Raw genomic sequence first — 8,022 nt, 5'->3', positions numbered from 1 at the left:
AATAATAAGATTTGAGACTCTTTTTGAAACTATTTGTTGTAAGACTGTTTCGTACATTAATAGGAATAGGCTTGATAGCCAATAGCAAATTGGTGTCTTAAAAATGATTTATTCAAATTAAAGCGAGAACGAGTTTCGTGATCATGGTAATCACAATTAAATTGAAGAAGAGAAGACAGAGGGAAGAAACCTATAGATAGAATGCAGGGGAGGGCCTGTAGTTTACAGAAGAAGGGCTTAGACCGATAGACTGAGTACGAAGTGGTGAAAAGGGTAATAATGCGAATAGCTTTCTTCTGTAGTCCATAAAGTGAGTGATTCAAGGTAGGAAGAATAAGTCGAGCCCCAGATCAAAGTGCCGTAGCTGAGATATGGTAAGCAACTAACAACAACAACTTTATTTTTTTATTTATCTTTGAGTAAAAGTTGGGGTAGTTTGCCCTGAAAATAGCTGAGAACCTAGTCAAGGCGATGCAAGACAAATATACGAGCAACTCAAATAAGTACCTTAAAGAAACAATTTAAACCTTAAATTAAAACAAGTTAAAACAAGCCTTACAGATTACAAAATTAAATAAATAACAAGTGTATCTATGTACCTACTTTTTGGATAATCATGGGGATTTGAATAATTATAATCATCCTTCTTTTCTAAAATATCAAATAGCAATTTGCGCAGAACTCGTTTGAAAGTTCTTTTAGGAAGATCCGTTATATAGCGTGTATCTTATTCCACAGTCTTAATCCGAGTCGAGAGAAGGAACTGTTTTGTATTTCCAATCTAGGACTTTTAACAAAGAATTTTCCAAATGTAGACAATCGTGAATTGTATGAGTGAATATTAGACGTTTTCTGAAATAAATTTAACATGTTTGTTGGAGCTTTACCATTATTGATATCATACATTAAAGTTGATACTGATTCATAATAAAGAAAAGTTATTGGTAGCACATTTGCTTCGAGAAATAAAGGAATTGCATGGTCATGCCAGTCTGTGAAGTACAATAAGCGAAGAGCCCTTTTCTGAAGAATTAAAATTTTATTAAAACAAATCTTGCATGCCTGGCCCCAATAGTATTGGTCGAGGTACAGAGTGGCGTAGCTTTTTACAATAGAATCAATGTGGTATTTCCAAGAAAGATTCTGATCAATGAAAACGCCCAGATATTTTATATAAACTTCAGACTCGAGACGAACATATTTATTCTTTTCATTATCAAACATGCAAAGTTTTGGTTGATAAGCAAGTCGCTTTTGGTAAGGATGAAATATTACAAAGTTGGATTTTTCTTATATTAAGAGTTAGTTTATTGGCTGTTAGCCAGTTATAAAGGTTTTGAAGTTCATTGTTGACTGTTGTTTCCAGATCTTTCAAATTACTAGCAGAATGTTAGTGTCACTCATCTGCAAAGAGGTAAAACCTTAATTTATTTGAGCATCTGTAGAAGTCATTGACATATAGCAAGAAAAGCAATGGTCCAAGAACCGATCCTTGAGGAACTCCACGTCCAACAACGGCTTTATCTGATATATAATGATCAACTTGCGTTGTTTGGGTGCGATTTTTGAGATATGAGGAGAACCAACTGTTAATTATTCCACAAAAGCCATAGTGATTAAGCTTATCAAGCAAGACGTCGTGATCTACGATGTCGAAAGTTTTTTTTAAGATCAATGAATACTCCACAAGATAAAAGACGCTGGTTCATTTTTGACTGTATATCGTTAACAATATCAAGTATTGCATGTTGGGTTGAATGCCCCTTGAATGTCCTGTTGACAGCACTTGAACATTTGAGTAATTTGGTAGGCGAGGAGTATAAACCTAAGAAAAGAGAATTGTATAAAGCTTTTAAGGTATGCGAGGGTAAGATATGTCTTGATCTGCTGAGGATGCCTATGATCTTAGAAACCTTACCACAAATAGTTGCGTGATATGGGGTTTCCATGATACGTTTTCATGAATAGTGAGTCCCAGAAATTTCTTTTCCTGTACTCGAGATATTGAGATGCTATCAAAAAAGATATTAAATCTTGAGAGATCAATCATTTTACGTTGTGGATAAAAAAGGATGAACTTAGATAGACTTATCAGGATGGACAGTAAGCTTATTGGCACGGAACCAAGTTGAAGCTAAAGAAGCTCTTGATTAACGATATTTATTAGAGTAGACGGGTCTTTATGACGAAAAAAGAACCTTGTATCATCAGCAAATAAGATAAATGCAAGATATATTTAGAGGAGGGAAAAACATCACTGATATAAATGAGGAAAAGGAGAGGACTGAGGACCGAGCCCTGGGGAACCCCACATACAACTTTGGTGTTTGGAGAAATTTGATCATTGATCATAAGATATTGTTGTCTATCACTTAGGTAACATGCAAGCCATGCTAAGGGAATTCCACGGACACCATAATAAAATAAATAAATAAAATAAAACAAATAAAAAATGTAAATTTTACAATGGAACTTTAATAATAACATACAATAATATAGTAAAAATCAATGGATAATAAGACTAAAATTTTAAAACATTTACAAATACTTGAAAATGTAAAAGTTCGCACAGATTTGTCAATAATTAGACCATCGCAGTCATGGCGTATATGAAGGAGTTCCTTGCCCGATTAGTTTTCAAATTGGGCACATAAAAATTGCGCTGTTTTCTTAAGTTGTAACTATTGCGGCTGCGAGTTGGAGGCAACAGATTTCTAATCTTATGATTCGGGTCCGAAAGGATGCTGTTTAAAAGGGTGTTACAAAGCTGATCATGGTGTTCACCCAGAGGTAAAATCCCCAAAACATCCAACCCAGTGTTGTAGCTGGCGCCTGGTACTATAATTGATATAGTGCGTTTCTCTAACGTACTAGTTCCTTTTTAAGATGCTGGGAAAGGCTATGGTAGAAGGCAGGTATAGCATAATCAATTATTGACCTGATACATGCAGTATAGAAAAGGACTTGGTCATTAGGTGGCCCTCTAGCCCGTTTAGGCTGCGCCAGAAAATAAAGCCGCTTGCTAGCGTTTTTGATTAGCTCGCCTATATGAGTGTTCCATGAGAGGGAACTACTTATTGTTACACCTAGCAACTTAACACGGTCCACCACCTCCAGCTCTTTTCTGCAGACAATCACTGGATCAAACTCAGTTGGTTATCTGGCAAAGGCGATTCCCAGTCTTCAGGTGGGACTCTGTTATTATGAGACCACTGGATGACCCGGTCAGCTATACACTGGGCATTGCTGGCACCACCCTTTTGAACGAACTCTGACGCAGTACTGTCGTCTACAAATTTCCAAAGGTGTGGTGAAGTAATATCTAGATCGCTTATCATTAAAACAAATAGCCAGGGGCCTAAACTTAGTTCCCTGTGGGACCCCGGATGGGACGGAACCCCACTCAGAAAAGCAACCCTCTGTTAACTTGATTCTCTGTGATCGATCAGAAAGAAAATCTGAAACCCAGTTGGCAATACTAAGTGGGATATCTAATTGAGATAATTTAGTGATGACAATACTATGGTCAATAAGGTCAAAAGCCTTAAGATAGTCAAATAACAAGGTCCTAACAGTTAGAATCTGTGCGAATCTTTTTACTGAAGAATTTCATTCTAAAAACATATCATAATGGTGTTGAAACTGTGAACTAAACAAAAACCAAAAACGCCAATTCACTTTCCGGAGGCGGAGTCGATATTCCCGGCTATAATTGGAAATTTGATTGATGGAAGCCAAAACGCAGCTTGGCACTTGGCGCTTGAAGGTAAGATTCCGCACAATTATAAAAATTTCAGTAATAGAAGTCCCAGATGAAGTCCCAGATGAAGTCCCAGATGAAGTCCAGCAAATGCAAGCTGAGTTTAGCGAGGTTTAGATCGGAGGCCGAGGACGACTACGAGTACGAGTTTTCTGTAATGAGCATGGGCATAAGGTTTGGAGGCCGACATTTTTTGAAGTGCGCGTGCTCAGAACGGAAACTCGTACTCATAGACCCAGATCAAGTCCAGCAAGCAGAGGTTAGGAAGCTTTCGATCGGAGGACGAAGAGGACTAGGAGTACTAGTTTTCCGTACTAAGCATGCGCAGCAGGTTTGGAGGCCGACTTTTTTCGAAGTGCGCGTTCTCAGAACGGAAACTCGTTCTCGTAGTCGGCCTCGTCCTCCGATCCAAAAGTCCTTACTGATTTGAGTCCGGCGGGGGCCCTTCGAAAAATACCAGTCTTTAACCACTCTCCACTGACGGAGTACTTACTTTCTTACTTACTTATCCTCATCGGGCCCATGAGGACTCTTCAGGCCGGTTCGGTTTCCGTAATCAGATAATTTTTACGGGGTGCGGGGATTAGCTGCACGCCCAACCCCCAGCCTGGATGACCAGTGACTACCATTTAGTCTGGTCTCTACCCTTTGACCCGCCCGCCAAGGTTGGACCTTCTGGGGGAATACCCCCGACGGTAAAGCTCTCGAGGTCACTGAGGCACACAAACTCCCCCACCACGACTAGGCAGCAGTCTACGGAGGAGCCACTGACAGAATAGTTTATTATTATTATTATTATTATTATTATTATTATTCATTGTTATATTTTATTAATTTTTGAACACGTAACACATTCGGAAGTTTACATGACAGTTGAATACCAAGATACATATAAAAAAGAAAAAGAAAATTCAGACAAAATAATCGAGCTATCTTTAAGCTTGTTTGAATAGATGTAATACATCATGTATAATAAAGTATAGTTAAAGCTTCTCATAGCCCTATGCGCAGCAAGGCTTACTTGAACAAGCCAAACACGATTTCTTTTACAAACTAGTATTGTTTGTTGCATTAAACCACCACACCAGCGGACGAGTAAAAGACAAGGTGAATTGGCAGTCTAGAAAAGTGTTTCCTATGGAATCTAATTCATCGCAATACAAGCAATCACTTTCACTGTTAATTCCATATCCTTTTGATTTCTTTTTGGTCACCAAAAAAAAATTGAACTTAAATAATGGAAGTTACTGTCAGGTATATCTATGAGAAAATGCAATCCTCTTTCATAATTGATATAGTAATTTCCAAATCACCAATGCATCGATCCGAGCCTGAAGGGCGAACACTAGTTTCAGGTATCATGTAGATAGTCAAAATGTAGAAAGGCATAATGACAAAAGCAATCACGCAAATAGGCATAACGTGAAAAGGCATAACTTAGATAGACATACTGCGAAAAGGCATCTCTTTAAAAGTGTTAACGCGAGAGGGAGGAAGGGGTGGGTATGTGGTCGGGAGTGGGGGAAGGGTCGGTAATTGCTGCAGAAAGCACTACAAAACTAGCCCCCGCAGAAACTCGCGCCGCTAGTTCAGATAGTACCATTTTGAAAATGGTTGCAAATTGTGTAGGGTCTGCTTCACAGTAGACAGTGTCGTCTGTTTTAAGCGATGCAATTCGGCTTCTGAGCGACGAGAGAACAACCGAAGATCAGTCCGAGCAAGAAAGAGCGCTTACTGAAAAGGACATCGTTGTGGCAATTTCAAGCTGTCGGCTTCTATTTAGAATTTTGGTCGGCCTGGTTGACCCGTATAAAAACAGCAGGTACCTGTGTAGCATTGACTTCGTGGTAAAAGTTTTATGTCATTGCCAAAGCTTTTCGAAGAATAGACTATCTGTGCACTCTGTTGATTAATAGTTTCAGCTGAAAAAGGACATAGATTAATTGCTTAAGTCGAAAGGAATCAAAATCACTTCAGGAAACCATTTTCTTCCTGGCGTGATAGTTCAGTAACAATTCTCTAATATTGAGCCAAGACATTCGAGTGGAAGAAGAAGGTATCGCCCGTTCGATCACCATCTTCTCAAAAAAGATACGAAGGCTCCAGGTCATTCCTACGACCGCTGATTGTCTTGCGTAAGGATTATTTGCGTGATGTCTATTTGCGTGATGCCTACTTGCGTGATACCCTTTGGCGTTATGCCTATTTGCATTAAGCTTTTTCGTGTTATGCCTATTTGCGTTATGCTTACTTGCATTTTGCCTTTTCCGTCGTGTTATGCCTATTTGCGTTTTGCCTTTTAGCGTTATGCCTATTTGCATTATGCCTTTTTCTGCATTTTGACTATCTGAATGATACCTGAAACGGGTGTTCGGATCGATACATTCACGAATTGGAAATTATTATATCTATTACAGAGGATTGCATTTTGTCATAGACATATACCTCCATATTAAATTCTCTTAACTTATTTTCTTTACACATTTTGTAAACATCTTAAAAGATTCTCGCCATGCTATAAGCCAGCTGGAGTTAGCTGATGTAGCTTTAAATTTAAAAGCCAATAAAAGTCCCGATATTTTAGTTTTTCTAAAGTAATTTTTATATTATTATATTATAATTACCAATTTCATTTCTTTATCAAGGTCTGTAACTGCAGTCCCGTGTGAGGTGTCCCTTCCTCAAGAGACCAGTGAAATATGTAAAGCGATGAGGGACAATGAGCTGGCTGGAAAACAGGCCACGTTTACCTACAAATTCGACGCTTCCGTGCACGCCTTTGCATCATTAAATATGACACCCAATGAACTGGCTGTTGTGTTAACTCAAGATCCTTTCAGCAGATACTGCCTCAATGGTTATCTTACCTCGGTTTTAACAAGCAATGCATCTCTTTACCAATATTTGAGTATCACTGGTGGAAAGGAGATCACAAACATTTCAGAATATCTCCTGCTATCAGCATCTTTCCAGTCATTCATGGAGCCAGCAATTGGAGTAAGTAGATGAGGGGGGTCTTGGTTTCCTGACTACTGGGTACTAACCAACCAGAAAACGTTTCCTGCCCGGAATTCTTCTTAACGAAACGGTCTCTTTTTTCCTTCTAGAGATACGCAAGACTTCCTTCCAGATATGAGGCTTTCATTAGAAATAAACCTTTATGGATAAGCGACAAGTACTTCACTCAGCAGCGTCTGGCGGGAACCAACCCGATGTCCATCCGCCAGGTGACTATCCATGGAGGTAGGGCTTAAACTGTCGGCAGGAAAAGTGGATCTGTCTTGCTTTGACTGGCAAAACTTGAGTACAGTCGAACCTCCACTAAAGGACGCCACCGGTAATCGGACGTCTCTCGTAAGCGGACACGGACACCTATTTGGGGTCCACAGGGTCTAAAATATCCTCCCGTATATCTAACGAAATGGGTTCGATTTTAACGGTTTAATCGCAGTCGACTGTCCTGGACAAAACATAGTCCTTTCGATTACAATTAGCTTTTTTTTCATTTCATTTCCTTTTTAAACTTTTCTTCAAGCCAGTTGCACGAAAATTTTCTCCTTAAAGTGCCCCTGTGACAAAATATCAATTCCTATTTTTCTTTGGATTTCAAACTATTTTAACTAAACATTAAGCGACCAAAGGTTTAAGCCTTGATTTCAAACAGACACCTGTTTATTTTAACTGTAAGTTTCCTTGTTAATGGTCCGCCATCACTAACATTATGTTATTGAGAGAGCTGAATCGAGGAGAAATGACGTCAAAGACTCATTAGTTTAAGAGTGTACGCCGCAGAATTAATATGCAGCACGGGGGTTTTGGGCTTTCAGACTTTTAAACTCTTTGCATATATAATAAGCTGCGTTCACACGCTGAAATTTTAAGCTAGTGAGCCTCTGACGTCACTTTTCCCTAGATCCAACCGTCTGAGGTCCAATCGGTCAGTTTTGAACGTGAGTAATGGCGGACCGTGAAATCCAAAACTTACACTCAAAGTAAACGGCCTTTGGATAAAAATCAAAGCTCAAAATTTTGCCAGTCAGGTGTTAAGTAAACACACTTTCAAAATCTGAAGGAAAAAAGGAAGTGGTTTTTTTGATCACAGGGGCACTTTAAAGGAGCAAGGCAGTTCTATACCATATCCTGCTCCTCTCACAGTTTATCCGCTTTCCCGTAATAAGAACTGCCGTTGCTGAGTTAGACGCTCTCTTCAGGAACTTCCTCACCCAATCGCAAACAAATTCTAATGAACAAATGGCATCTTA

General features: G+C 39.1%; 1 protein-coding gene across 1 annotated transcript in view; it reads left to right on the top strand.

Moving 5' to 3' along the window:
- Positions 1 to 6,407: 6,407 nt before the first annotated feature.
- The window catches only part of LOC138013481 (polyunsaturated fatty acid 5-lipoxygenase-like), a 26,542-nt gene continuing 24,927 nt past the window's right edge, over positions 6,408 to 8,022 (top strand). The window contains exons 1-2 of the mRNA XM_068860567.1: positions 6,408 to 6,757; positions 6,868 to 7,003. Of these exons, the coding sequence (XP_068716668.1) occupies positions 6,470 to 6,757; positions 6,868 to 7,003 (424 nt within the window). The 5' untranslated portion in view covers positions 6,408 to 6,469. The remainder of the gene's footprint in view (positions 6,758 to 6,867; positions 7,004 to 8,022) is intronic.

The sequence above is a fragment of the Montipora capricornis genome, chromosome 8, assembly GCF_036669925.1.
Source record: "Montipora capricornis isolate CH-2021 chromosome 8, ASM3666992v2, whole genome shotgun sequence".
NCBI lineage: Eukaryota > Metazoa > Cnidaria > Anthozoa > Scleractinia > Acroporidae > Montipora > Montipora capricornis.
This window is presented reverse-complemented; position numbering and strand designations above follow the sequence as displayed.